General features: G+C 41.7%; 1 protein-coding gene across 1 annotated transcript in view; it reads left to right on the top strand.

The window, feature by feature from the left end:
* The window catches only part of CRIM1 (cysteine rich transmembrane BMP regulator 1 (chordin-like)), a 262,797-nt gene that overhangs the window by 245,131 nt on the left and 3,483 nt on the right, over nt 1–14,183 (top strand). The window contains exon 15 of the mRNA XM_006882357.1: nt 13,518–13,640. Within this exon, the coding sequence (XP_006882419.1) occupies nt 13,518–13,640 (123 nt within the window). The remainder of the gene's footprint in view (nt 1–13,517; nt 13,641–14,183) is intronic.

Genomic DNA, 14,183 nt, shown 5'->3' with positions numbered 1-14,183 from the left:
GTTCAAAATTGGGAAGGGTGTACGCCAGGGATGCATCCTGTCTCCATACCTTTTCAACATGTTTGCAGAGCAGATTATCCGAGAGGCTGGCCTCTATGAGGAGAATTGTGGCATCAGGATTGGTGGAAGGTCTATTAACAATCTCCGTTATGCAGATGACATAACCCTGTTTGCTGAAACTGAGGAGGACCTCATGCACTTGCTGCGAAGGGTCAAGGACTGCAGCCTTCAGTATGGACTAAGGCTCAATGTCAAGAAGACAAAGATTCTCGCCACTGGAGCGCCAATTGGCAGCATCAGGATGGATGATGAAGAGATTGAGAGTGTTCACAGCTTCATTTTGCTCGGCTCCACAGTCAATACTCTTGGCACCAGCAGTCAGGAAATCAAAAAGCGTATCACGATGGGAAAGTCTGCTGTTAGGGACCTCTCGAAGGTACTCAGGAGCAACAGTGTCTCTCTGGAGACTAAGGTGCGCCTGATACAGGCCATGGTATTTGCAATCGCTTGTTATGCATCAGAGAGTTGGACAATGACTAGGGAGGACAGAAGGAGAGTGGATGCTTTTGAGCTGTGGTGCTGGAGAAGGGTACTGAATGTACCATGGACTGCCAGGAAAACAAACAGATTCATCTTGGAGAGGATTAAACCAAGCTACTCCTTGGAGGCAAGGATTCTGGGGCTTCGTCTGACATACTTTGGACATGTTACCAGGAGGGACGGGTCCTTGGAGAGGGACATCATGCTTGGGAGGGTGGGGGGACAGCGCAGGAGGGGAAGACCCTCTATGAGATGGATTGATTCAGTGACTGGGGTAATCGGGATGGGTGTGTCAGAGGCGGTGCAGTTGGCGCAGGATAGAGTAGAGTTTAGGGCTGTTGTGCATAGGGTCGCTATGAGTCGGAAACGACTCGACGGCACATAACAACAACAACAATAACATTGCTGATTTAAGGTAAAACTAAGCTTTGTGCCTGGGATGTCAGAAGCTTACTTGTGGCTGTCCATAGCACAACAGTTGGTCTCTTTACCTGGAGCAACAAACGAAGAAAGGGAAGCTTAAGTAGGAAGAAGTAATTATTACTTTGCCATAAGACCACATGAACTGGACATTGCCTCACGACTGTTAATTGAGCATTGTATTCAAAGATGCTATAGAAGAATCGTAGTTAAAAGCAGGAAAATGCCGAGCTATTTACTCTTTCGGCAGTTCATAGACTATTCAGCAGCACCACAACTCAAAGACGTTGATTCTTCTGTCATTCCTATTCACTGTCCACCTCTTAGAAACATAGCAAGCATTTGAAAAGATCATGGTCTGAATCAGGCAAACATTAGTCTTCAAATTGATATCTTTTCTTCTTAGTACTTTGGAGAGGTCCATAAGAAGAGGCTTTCCTAATGCAACATGTCTTTTGATTTCTTGACTGCTGGTACCAAGGGTATTGATTGTGGATCCAAGCAAGATGAAATTGTTGACAGCATCAATCATTTATCCATCTATTATGATGTTGTATGTCAGCCCAGTAGTGAGAATTTTTATCTTCTTGATGTTGAGATGCAATGCATATTGAAGGCTAGAGTCTTTGATCTTCTGCAACAAATGTTTCAAGTCCTTTTCACTTCCAGCAAGCAAGATTGTGTCATCTACATAATGCAGGTTGTTGATAAATCTTCCTCACATCATAATGCCACATACTCAGAAAGATAAGATAGAAACCTTACAGGCATAAATTAATGTTAATCAGAGAGGGGAAGCTCAGAAAACGAAAGGGGAGAGTGGTTGCATGATTTGAAGAATATAATTGAGGTCATTGAATTTTACATATAGATACTATTGAATTGGACAGATTCTGTTCTGTATGGTCTCAAAAATTAAACTAGACAAAGATAAAACTGAAATAGACTTGGAATCTGATTCACCTAGCTGTTGGTTCACATTGCCCAGGCTCAGTCATGGACTCAACTAAAGTTTTCCCATGCACACAATTGAGGGTGATGAATCAGAAGCACCAGGGGAAGACCAGACCTTGGTTCCGGGATTCATTTTCACTGATTCTGCTAACACACACTCACTCCAGCTGTGTATGTATAAAAAGAGGTGGTCCCAAAAAGTACAACAATGAATGAATGAAAATCTCCCCCCCCCCAAAAAAAAGAAAAAAGAGGTGGTCCTCTAAACTCAGAGAATTTCATTGAATTCTTCAACCTTTGCTGGTTTGCTGTGAAAATTAGCCCACATTGAATATTTCTAGGATTGTCCATTTATCCATGGAAATAGGTTTTATTATTCTGACAGGTCTAAAAACTAACCTCCTTTCTATGCCTTCAGCTGGACTGCTGTCAGGTGCTGTCAAGTTGACGACTATAGAGACCCTCTGAGCAGCAGATCTGGACCTTGCCCTGTGCTGCACCCTCCTCACAACCTCCGCACGCTCACCCCCATTGTAGTCAGTATGTCAGTCCATCTCACTGAGGGGCTTCCTCTCTCCCTTCATCTTCTACTTTTCTCAACGTTATGCAACCTGACTACTTCCTAAATGTGATCACTAAACAAATTTCTCTGTTGAGCTCATTGAATTTGGGTTCTTCCTGTTTAGTAAGAATAGTAAAGAAGAGCCCAGCCTTTTCTATGCAAGCAAACACAGAGATTTATTAGGGAAAATACTTTAGAGGGGGTCCTGAGGAGAGGTAAGGTAATGCTAGCCCATGACTGGTGGAATAAAGGAGGAAGTGATTCTTTTAAAGGCTCTGGAGATGGAGAAAGGCTATCATGTTTATTCATGGGAGACTGGGTTTTTCTGTGTCGGCCTGTCAGAAGGAACACATCATGTTTATTCATGATTGGAGGAGGGGATCATCTGTGATTGGCCCATGGGGAAGTGATCAGGATAAGGAAGTCCATACTCACTTGCTCTGTCAATATGGCTGCCGCCAGAAGTATGTTTTTAGTCTTGTGGGAACCATGTGCACGTGATTAAGATGTCAAAGCATATGTGTCATTCAGCAGATTTCAGAAACATGTGCGTGTGGCCTTAAAAATTACCTTCTCCAGTTTAAGGTGCTTGGTCGTCACAGAAATGTGTCCTTTCAAGGTGGCTGCTCTCTAGAAGGTCATACAAGAGTCACTTGCAGAGTTCCTGAAAGCTCTTTGCAGAATTAAGTTGTTAAAGGGAACACATGGAGGAACCTAGGCTACTACTCATTTAGGGTGTGTTCTTAGGCCTTGTGATGTCTGCATTAGCTGAATGTTGACTTCGGATTAAATTTTTTTAGGGGAAAAATTTTTTTCAGCATGTTATGTAAAGAGCGAAAGGGGACAGGAAAATGAGAAAATCTGTGATTGAAAGCAAACCTACCAATAATTCCATTAAAGTAGTTAAAATATTCTTTCTTAGTTATTGTAAAGGTCATGCTTGATAAAGGGTCTGAAGGTCCTAGTGCCATGTTAATAGAGGGAGTGATGCTCAGCTCTAGGTCAGAGTCAGCAGGATTTAAACTTGACAAGGGAGTTTTTTTCACAATTGTCTTTCTAAACTAAAAGCACATACTACCCCTTTTTAAAAAAAATTTAAAGACATGTTACTGATTTTTTTACTGCATTTCTGGATGTAGTAAGCCCCTTCTGACAACATGACCAGTGTATGTTAGATGAAGTTACTTTTCATTATTGATTCTAAATGACCTTTTACAGGTGTAAAATGAGAGTGAAAGATTCAGTTGAATATTTATCATTGGTATTATGTACAATGACTGGAACAGTACATCGGCAGAGAACTGCCAGAAGTCCAGGCTGGGTTTAGAAGGGGTCGTGGTACTAGGGATATTGTAGCTGATGTTAGATGGATCTTAGCTGAAAACAAGGAATACCAGAAGAATGTCTATCTGTGTTTCATTGATTATGCAAAGGCATTTGACTGCATGGATCATAACAAACTGTGGTTGACTCTGAGAAGAATGGGAATCCCAGAACATTTAATCGTGCTAATGTGAAACCTATACTTGGACCAAGAGGCAGTCGTCAGAACAGAGCAGGGCAACACTGCATGGTTCAAAATTGGGAAGGGTGTACACCAAGGATGTGTCCTATCTCCATACCTTTTCAACCTGTATGCAGAGCAGATTATCCGAGAGGCTGGGCTCTATGAGGAGAAGTGTGGCATTAGGATTGGTGGACGATCTATCAACATTCTGCGTTATGCAGATGACACAGCTTTGCTCGCTGAAAATGAGGAGGACCTCATGCACTTACTGCAAAGGGTCAAGGACTGCAGCCTTCAGGATGGACTGAGGCTCAATGTCAAGAAGACAAAAATTCTCCCCACCGGACCAATCGGTAGCATCAGGATTGTTGGCGAAGAGATTGAGATTGTTCACAGCTTCAGTTTGCTCGGTTCCACGGTCAATACTCTTGGCACCAGTAGCCAGGAAATAAAAAAATTTATTGCGATGGGAAAGTCTGCGGTTAGGGACCTCTCTAAAGTACTCAAGAGCAACGGTGTCTCTCTGGAGACTAAGGTGCGCCTGATATAGGCCATGGTTTTTGCAATCACTTATTATGCATCAGAGAGTTGGACAATGACTAGGGAGGATAGAAGGAGAATTGACGCCTTTGAGCTGTGGTGCTGGAGAAGAGTATTGAATGTACCATGGACTGCCAAGAAAACAAACAGATTCATCGTAGAGAGGATTAAACCAGGCTGCTCCTTGGAGGCAAGGATTCTGGGGCTTCATCTGACATACTTTGGACATGTTGTAAGGAGAGACAGGTCTTTAGAGAGGGACATCATGCTGGGTAGAGTGGAGGGACAGCGCAGGAGGGGAAGACCCTCTATGAGGTGGATTGATTCAGTGACTGGGGTAATTGGGATGGGAGTGTCAGAGGCAATGCGATTGGCATGGGATAGAGCACGGTTTAGGGCTGTTGTACATAGGATCGCTGTGAGTCGCAAACGACTCGATGGCCAAACAATTATGTACATGTAGAAAAAGGAAATATTTAAAATATGGATATAAAATGAGAAATATGTAACTTGTAAATTAGTTCTACCTAGTACCTATCTCCAGTGTTTCACACCAGTTTTCTTTTTTTTTTTTTTTAATGAAAGTGTATAGGGAACTTGGATTTCCATTCATTCATTGTTGCACATTTTCCTCCCAGTCCCCCCTCCCCTCCAGTTTGCTTTTTTCTTTGGGAAAAAAGTTCTTTCATTGTTACACAGTCACCCCACTCTCACGCATGCGCGCACACACATCCATCCTTCCCCACCTCCCGCCCGGACACTTTACTGTGCATCTCTTACTCTGGACTCTTGTAATGCTAGTAATACCTAATCATATGTTCCTTTTATACATTTTTCTCCCTCATTTCAATGCCATGTACATTATTTATCCCCTGTTTTCTTAGTTTTCCCCAATTCCCATATCAGTTTTATAACAGTGGCACTATACATATTTGTCTTTGTGACTGAGATATTTCACTCAGCATTATGTCCTCCACAGTCACCCATTTTGTATAATATTTCATGAGTTCTTTGTTTTTCAGTGCTGTATAATATTCCACTGTGTGAATGTACCATAACTTCTCTATCCATTCGTTTGTTGATGTGCACTTGGATTGTTTCCAGCCCTTTGCAGTTGTGAACAAAGCAGCAATAAACATGGGTGTGCATGTATCTGCTTGGGTGGCAGTTCTGGTTTCTTTAGGGTATATTCCCAGTAGTGGAATTGTTGGGTCAAATGGTATTTCTATTTGCAACTCTTTTTTACAAAGCACCATACCGCCTTCCACAGTGGTTGTGCAATTCTACACTCCCACCAATGGTGAATAAGGGTTCCAGTCTGTCTACAACCTCACCAACATTTGTTGTTTGCTTCTCTATTAAATTTTACTATTCTTATTGCGATGAGATGATAGCTCATAGTTGTTTTGATTTGTATCTCTTTTAGAGCTAGGTATTTTGAACATTTCTTCATGTTTGCCATCTGAATATTTTCCTTAGTGAAGTGTATGTTTGTATCCCGTGCCCATTTTGCAGTTGGGTTGTTTTCCTTTATCTTGTGGTGCTGGAGTATTTTATAAATTCTAAGTGTAAGTCCCTTATCTGACATGTCATTACCAAATATTTTTCCTGTGGCTTCCCTTTTTACCCTGCTGGAGGAGTTTTTGGATGGGCATGGGGATTTTTTTTTTTTTTTTTAATTTTAAAGTGCTTTTTATTTTGGTATTTTTAAAATTTGTTCGGGAGCGACTCATAACTTCTTTAGAGACTGATGTTAAAAGAATGCACCCTGTACTTCTGGAGAACACATCATTATTTTTTATTGCTCTTTTCAATCTCAATTATATCAGAAAAATGGCATAAAAGAGCTTAATAATTTCCAAATTTTGATTCTAATAACATTTCACTGAGATCCAAGCTTATGTCCAGAGCTTTCCTCCAAACCCTTCAGAAATTCTGTACAAACAAGGAGACATATTAAATACAAAGGTCTGTGTAAACTGAATTCTTCTTCTACTATTTTACAATGAAAATGAATTTTATCACGTATCTTTACATCATTTTAAATTTGATAATCCTATTGAACATTATGGCAAGATTAAAAATTTGCCCCCCCCACATCTAAAGGCAACTTGCTATTTTTTTTTTGTTTTCTTTCTTTTTAAATATAAAAATCAAAGGATTTTTTTTCTTGTAGCATCATAGAGAAAGCAACAGCTTTACCCTCACTCCTGTGTGTTTTTGTAACAAAAAAGTCAGCCATCAGCTTTATTTCCTAAAATTGCCACAAAAATGTTAATCCACACACGGACTGTCCCCTGGGACAGCTGATCTACATGCCGGAGCACTCCAGCTGCCAAACAGCTCCCAAACCTTCTAATGGCCTAAGAAGTTCTTTTAAAAACTTGGCCTTCCAAGGTCTTCGAAGGTTCTCCCAGTTCAATCCCCAGGCTCTTCTAAAGGTCTGAAGGATGGGACTCTGATTTCACGAAGTAGTCATACATGCCCCACTAGGCTGATTGGGCATGGGGATTTGATTCTTACAAGGTCCCATTCATCTATTTTATCCTCTCCTGGTTGTAGTTTTTTCAGGATGCTTGTTCATGTTGTGGATCAGGGCTTTTGGAGTTCTTCCAAGCTTTTCTTTCATGAAATTTATAGTCTTGGTTTTAGTACTAGGTCCATGATCCACTTGGTGTGGATTTTCCTTGAGTTTTCTGTAGATGGTTTTCCAAATTTGCCAACACCGTTTGTTTAAAAGGCTGTTGTTTCCTCACTTAACTGATTTCATCTCCTTGTCAAAAAAATCCGTTGACCATAGGTAGATGGGTTAATTTCTGGGTTCTCAATTCTATTTCATTGATCTCTGTGTCTGTCTTTGTACCAGTATAATATGCTATTATAAGAGAAATTGCTAAATGACAGCATTAATGAAAGATTCATTTCGCACCTTAATTATGTATTAGGCTCTGTTATAGGCCCTAGGGATGCAGTGAAGAATAAATCATAGTCCCTGTCCTAATAGTGCTTCCATTTGAGTAGAGACAATTGGCAAAGACACAGTAAATAAATGTGTCCAAGACCATGATAAGGAGAAACAGTGCATGGCCAGGGCCCGGAGAAAAGCCGGGCAGGTGGTTTTGTTTTAGAGCAGACATTCAGGAAGAGTCTCAATGATTAGATGATGTTTATCAAGGGAAACAGATGAATTGTGACATCTGGGAATGAGCACACCACATAGAAGATGTCTCTGGGGCAGAAGCCAAGGGATGGGAATGTGCCAGGCACACTTGAGAAAAGCCGCAAGTTGTGCAGATGGAGCCCGGGGAGCGAGGAGCAGTGGAAGATGAAGGGTATTGGTGCACCACCCTGGGTCTCCTCGGTGCCTGGAAGGGTTTTATGGAGTTGGAGAGAAAACTTGGAGCTTTGAGTCAGAGTAGCGATGTGATCTGACTTTGGTTTTAATTGGATAACTTTCAATGCTAGTAAAAGCTTTTTTAGAGGTGACAAGAAGTAGCTGGATTTTTGTTATAATGTAAAGATAGAATCCCAAGATTTGGCTTTGGCTATGCCACTGAAGCCCAGTGAAGACGTGGAGCTCAGAAGATGCATTGGAAACAGATATCTAAATTAATCGTTGTCAGCCGTAGGGACTGTTTAATCCTTGAAACTACACTGAGAGTCTAGTGACAGTGTATAGTTGAAAGCAAAGAGCATCAGGGCTGAGCCCTGAGATGCTCTAACTTTTGGAGACTGAGAAGCTGAGAAGGGAGTAGCGGAGGAAGCTGAGGACCACCACACATGTGAAGAGCAAAAAAAGGTTCTGGGCCCTAGAGGCCAGATGGAGATGGGATTTCCTGTAGGAAAATAGCATTAGCTGAATCAAGTGCTCTGTTTAGTCAAGAAAGACAAGAAGAATTGAGAATGAACCATTTCTTTTAGTATTGTTACAATCGTCTTGGCCAGAGCAGTTACAGTTCACTGGTGGAGACCTCATCTGATCAGATGGGAAGAGGAAGGGAGGAATAAAAAGGAGACAATAGCGGTATGGCTCTTTATACAGAATGTGAATACCAAGTTCAAAACCAATACCTTACCAGGAAGTAGGGTGGTCCTGAGAAGCTTAGCAGAGGAAGGTTCTGGGCTAGCTAATCCTGAAGGAGAGGCAGACTCCTTCATTGCACTGAAGAGGATAAAGTCATTGAAGACAATGTAAATGGTCCCAAATGCTCTTGGAGCAGAGCATTGTAGTAATACGAGGTCAGGACAAAAAGTTCTCTTTGGCCAGGATTCTTGACCTTCATTATTAAGCCCAGAATGTAGAGCTGGCCTTTGGCAGGCAATGTTGAGTTGTACCCAAATGGAAATCATAAAAGGGATAGGGAGACTAATACCAACGTGCAGTGCTGGTGAGATTAAAGCTGAAAGTGAGGAGCTCTGACCCTTGAAATTCTTTATGTCCATGTTCCAGGTGAGTGACGATAATGACCTAAGTCGTTGTCTTAGTAGGAGTAGAGGTTGTCACCTGAAGAGATGTGCCCTGGGATTGTGAGTTTTAATCAAAGAGAGTGTCCCTTCTGCCATCTCATCTCTGAGCAAATGGAACAAGTTGATTGATCTCTCGCAGCCTTCCATTTGATCAGGCATGTCCAGTGAAGAAGATTGGATTCCTGTCCCTTTTCTCGTTGGCACACAGTGTGACTAAAGTCGAAGTTCCTCAGTGACGCTTCAGGCTCCCAAGCCACCTCCCAGAAATGTCACGAAGACAAACAAATGAGAACCTTACCCTCCAGTGCCATCCGCTGATATGCTGAATAAGCCGACAGAACACAAGGCTGTTGTCAAGTTGAAGCTGATGCATAAAGATCTAATGTGTGCAGGGTACAACTGAACTCCATGACATTTTTTGTTTAAATTCTGAAGTATACACTGCAAAAGTCAAAGTTGTTACTATGAAAATCACTTTTTAAAAAATAATATTTTCATGGTTATTAAGAAAATTTTTCTATCACCTTAGAGTGTAACAATGAAAGTTCATTTATCAATCATAGTTTATCCAAATTTATTTGCATAATTTTATATCCCATCTCATTTTTTGAGATAGATCATCAAGGCCTCCATTTCTTCTCAGGGCACCTGAGGGAGGGTTCAGACCTCCAACCTTTTGGTTCATAATCCAGTGCCTAACCATGTGCACCATCCAGGGACTCTAGTATTCTGAATAGCCTCATCCTTTGCAAAGCACTTTATCCTTTTGCTATCTGTAGATGCCAGTATACACCTTAGAGAAAATTGGTTCCTGCTCAGTATGTTTTACAGAAGGAAAAACAGCTTCGGAAAGGTTATGTGAATTGGTTCGGCTGGTCAGCTGAAGATCAAGTTTGCAATCATAGATTGACTCTAACCTCCAGCTAAAAAAAAAAAATCAGCCCCTGAGCTTGTGAGGCCCAAAGACCCTGCCCTAGTTTCAGAGAAGGGTCAGTTTAAGAAAGTAAACATATCACAGTACGTTGTCTTGAGTTCCTCTGAAGTGCATTCTATCCCACAGCAAATACGAGCACAGGAGTAAGTCTATTTTACCCACGCCTCTGTGACTGGCCTGGCTTGACCTGGTGGCGTTTTATACCACTACCACGCTCCCGCCTCTTTCTGTCTGCAGTGTATCAGCTCTGAAGGCTCTTGAGTGAACACCAGCAGGATGTCCTGAAGGCTGGGGAGAACGTAGTCTTTTACAGGATAGGTCTGATTCTCAGCTTGGGAGTACAGTGTTTACCCTACTTCTTTGTTGTTGCCTTAAGCAGTCCTTTGCTCAAAACTTTATCCTTTTCTGACAAAATTGTTGAGAGAAATGAAAAGAAAATTACTTACCCACCAAACTTGAGAGCCAGGCTATTTCTGTGTATACTCTTAATAAATTAGGGGCAGGGGTGAATTTTTATTAGAGCCGAAATGAGGTTAGTGTGGACGTGAGCAGGTGTGGACAACTGGATGGTGAGAGGGGACTGGGAGGCACTGTTTGTTCTTCATGGAACGTTGAGGGCAAGGACTGGTCTTACCCAGAGCTGTATCCCCAAAGCTTAGACTAGGTTCTTTCATGCAGTAAGTGCCCCAGAAATACTGAATGAATTCATAATTACTCAACAAGTCAGCCTCCTTCCTACTAGCCATATCCTTCTAACTTTTCCTACCTTGCAAAATGGCTGTAGGGCAAACCATGCTGTCGAAAAAGCATTGTTTGAAGGGCTTCACTTGAAATCTACCCATGTACAGGTGTGAAGTACAGGAATTTCAAAGGTGCTCCTCAACAGCGACCTCTCCAGAGTACTGAGAAACAATAGTGTCAGTCTGGAGACGAAGGTGCTCCTGATGCAGGTTGCGGTCTTTGCAATTACTTGCTTTACATCAGAAAGCTGGACAATGAGCAAGGATGACAAAAGAATTGATGCCTTTAAATTGTGGTGCTGGAGAAAGCCTTGAACATACCATGGACTGACAAAAAGACAAATAGGTCTGTCTTGGAGAGGGTGAAACCAAGTCTCTCCTTGGAGGCCAGGATTTTGAAGCTCCGCCTCACGTACTTTAGGCACATGGCCAAGATGGACTAGTCCTTGGAGAAAGACATCATGCTTGGGAGGGTGGACAAGACAGTGCAGGAGAGGAAGACCCCAGATGAGATGGACTGATACAAGAACTGGAGCAGTGGGGGTAGGTGTGTCGGAATTAGTGAGACTGGCTCAGGGCCGGCTTCGGAGCTGCTGTGCACAGGGTCGCTATGAGTCACAGGTGACTCAGTGGCACATAACAGCCACCACCGCAGCGAAGGGAGAGAAAAACCCAAAAATAAATACAACTTGAAATGGAATGGAATTCATGCTTCCCTGGGCCTCAGAAGAAATCTTTGATACTGAACTATTGATGTCCTAGGTCAGTGGATTAGACCAAATGTTAGCCTTTATACCGAGGCCTCAGAGACCAGAAGCAGGTGGGGTGGGCTTTGCAGTAGGCTCAAAGTTTTTGGCTGGGCTAGGCTGGGAAGAGATGAGGGCCTTGGAATGGGCACTGGAAGATCCCACATAAAGTGGTTTTTCTTCTTAAGTCCGTCTAGGAAATTTCTGGTGCATATCCAGGTTTGTCTCAGAGTGAGCTATACAACACCCCCTTTCTACTCCCACCCACCCACCCCAAACCTCCACCTGTTGGAATCAGCACGTTTGGGAAGCTCTTCAGGTAATTCTGATGTGATAGGAAAACTGGAGACTCACTCAACCAATACTCTGGCTCCTGTTCCCGCCTGTGAGACTGCTTTCCTAAAAGTCTATTTTTAATTCTAGTTTCCAAGGATCTGTCGAGTCTTTGGAAATTCTAATTGTTTCTAGTTCTTGCCATGTAAAGGCCTTATAAATCAGAAAGCAGAGTCTGGAGACCAAGTAACTTAGAGACACCAGGAAAAAGGCGTCAGAATCGCAGAATTGGATTTGAATGCCAGCTCGGCCAGTTAATAGCAACATAATAATCTAGGCAAGTTCCTTAGTCGCTCTGCATTGCCTTCTCTTCCTGAGCACACAGGGGAACTCAGCAAACCATTTTCCACTTTTCTCTTTCACCCTCTCTCAGATTGTTGAAAGATTAGTAAAATTGGGATCAACAGCAATTACCTGGAGCAGAGGAAATTATTAATCCTTTTAAATCTTACATTTTATGGATGTTATTAAAAAAAATTCATTGTCCTCAAGGCAGAACTGACTGACAGCTGAGCCTCCTGGGAGTTTTCAGACTGTAAATAGCATGGCAGGAGACTGTCCATCTTTCTCCCAAGAAACTGCTGGTGGATTCCAAAGCACCAGAAAGAGCCGGCCTTTAGGTCAGCAGCACAACCCCTTTATTAACGAGATTATAGATGTTAAGTAGTAGCCTTATTATAAAACTCATTTAATAATTTGGCTAAGAGGAGGCACATGATACTTTCATTGTCATGTATTAAAAATTAGAGTACTCAGAATTAATTCTTTAAAAACTGAGCTACTTCTTGTTGGACAGATGATATATATAAATGTTTGTATGAACTTAGGAAAACTCTGAGTTTTTGCACTGTTCTTGTTTGCTGTGTGCCATCGAGTCGGCTACAACCCATAGACCCTGTGTACAACAGCTCTGAAGCCTCCCCTGTCAGGAGCCAGACTCAGTGACTCTGATACCCCCACCCCCATTGCCCCTGTCACTGTATCAATCCATCTCATCCGGGTCTTCCTCTCCTGCACTGTCCCTCCACCCTTCTGAGCATGATGTTCTTCTCCAGTTGACTTTCCAAAAACTCTTTTGAATGAAGAATGTTATTTTCCCCATATAATTATGTTCCATGCTGTATTACCTTGTTGATCAGCGTGCCTTTGTAATCCAGCTAATATAAGTATATTTTCAATGAAGATCACTTTCCAGTCTTAACTGCTCACAGTGGTAACAGGCAGTGGTAACAAGTAACAATCAGGCTATGCCCCAGGAAGCCTACAGACGGTTCCTATTTAAGGGAAGAGAGTGGAGGGAGAATGGCCAGAATGCACCAAGGGTAGAAGATGCTTTAACTTTTCTAAGTCCTCCAGAGATATTTTATATAAATGACTCATTCATATATATATATATATGTATGTATGTATGTATATGAAAACCATTCTTAAAGTACAATATTTAGCTGGTAGAAAGTAAAAGAAAGCTCTCCATTTCAGCTAGACCCCATTAACTTGCACAGAACTCTGGAGCCAACATTATTTAATAATCTTCTTTATAAGTGAAGCTTCTGTCCTTGATGGAGTAGACACTTTATTTTTTTTAAAATGTTATAAACCTCTTCCCACCACTGCAATGTCAATAGCTATGTCTATAGCATTAATGATGTAAGTAGAAAAACTTGGCTTTTTATGTCCTGGGAGAAAAATACTGCATGCACACTTGAATTGAGGATAAAGAAGTCAACAATAAGATAAGATGGCTTCATCATCTCTTCTGAATGTTCTCTTTTAGAAATGTATGTCCCCGAACCAACCAATATACCCATTGAGAAGACAAATCACCGTGGCGAGATTGACCTGGAGGTTCCCATGTGGCCCACACCTAGTGAAAATGACATTATCCATCTCCCCAGAGGTAAGTGCAGGCAGAGGTCTGGGATCAAGTCTTCAGGATGGTCTGTAGTACGATGTGTTCTTGGCCCTCAGTGAAGATGGGTCAGAAAGAGCACTTGGTAACTGGAATTTCTAAGCCATCTCTCAGGTTTATATGTGAGTGTGCTTTATAAACAGACTAATAACAAATCAGTTCCTGATTCCCTGGCTTGGTAGAGTCTTTATTAAGCCTGAATGTGTGGTGCTACAATCTAAATTTTAGTAATTTTCATTTCTTAACAGATCAGTTTTACTACATGACATTTATTTCATGTCTCTTTTCCTCCATTCCTCTGCCCTCGAGTTGTTTGTAAAGTGTCTTTCCAACTCTCAGTTGTTACTATGGACATTTAGGTGGAGTTCCTATCAGTGCCCCCTTGCAGTAAGTAATCAGTTTTAATTGATGCTATAGGACATAATGTATGGATGAATGAAAAGCAAGAAAAAAAAAATTTCAAATTAGATAAAACCAGAAAATAAAAATGCCTTCTCTATAAAAACAGATCTTCCTCACTCAAAAGAACAC

Source organism: Elephantulus edwardii, unplaced genomic scaffold, assembly GCF_000299155.1.
Source record: "Elephantulus edwardii isolate Elephantulus edwardi_28Jun2011 unplaced genomic scaffold, EleEdw1.0 scaffold00019, whole genome shotgun sequence".
Lineage (NCBI taxonomy): Eukaryota > Metazoa > Chordata > Mammalia > Macroscelidea > Macroscelididae > Elephantulus > Elephantulus edwardii.
Note: the sequence above shows the minus strand (reverse complement) of the source record. Positions and strands in the feature narration are given on the sequence as shown.